Source organism: Buceros rhinoceros, unplaced genomic scaffold, assembly GCF_000710305.1.
Source record: "Buceros rhinoceros silvestris isolate BGI_N320 unplaced genomic scaffold, ASM71030v1 scaffold36601, whole genome shotgun sequence".
Classification (NCBI taxonomy): Eukaryota; Metazoa; Chordata; class Aves; order Bucerotiformes; family Bucerotidae; genus Buceros; species Buceros rhinoceros.
The window spans coordinates 7,005-7,256 of record NW_010394510.1 but is presented as its reverse complement, the minus strand read 5'-3'; the positions used below and the strand labels follow the sequence as shown (position 1 = coordinate 7,256).

The 252-nt window shown below is 67.9% G+C and overlaps 1 protein-coding gene across 1 annotated transcript in view; it reads left to right on the top strand.

The window, feature by feature from the left end:
• Nucleotides 1–35: 35 nt before the first annotated feature.
• Nucleotides 36–252, top strand: part of NOL12 (nucleolar protein 12) — a gene marked incomplete at its 5' end in the record, with an annotated part of 2,889 nt that continues 2,672 nt past the window's right edge. The window contains one exon of the mRNA XM_010145235.1: nt 36–90. Within this exon, the coding sequence (XP_010143537.1) occupies nt 36–90 (55 nt within the window). The remainder of the gene's footprint in view (nt 91–252) is intronic.

The window sequence follows — 252 nt, the reverse complement described above, 5'->3', positions numbered from 1 at the left end:
GGGCGGCAGAGGCGCCGCAGTGACCCGTTTCCCTCCCTCAGCGGCACCAGGAGTACCTGAAGATGCTGAGCGAGAGGGAGGAGGCGCTCGGTACGTGCTGGGCCCCCGGCAGCGGGGCGATTGCATGAGGGGCGGGAGATGGCTGCCCGTGATCCGACACTTTTGGCCAGGTGATCGGATCTGGAGCAGGGATGCTTGTACATCATCCCGCGGGATTGGCTCCCCCCCCGTCCCTCCCGGGAGCCGGCAAAC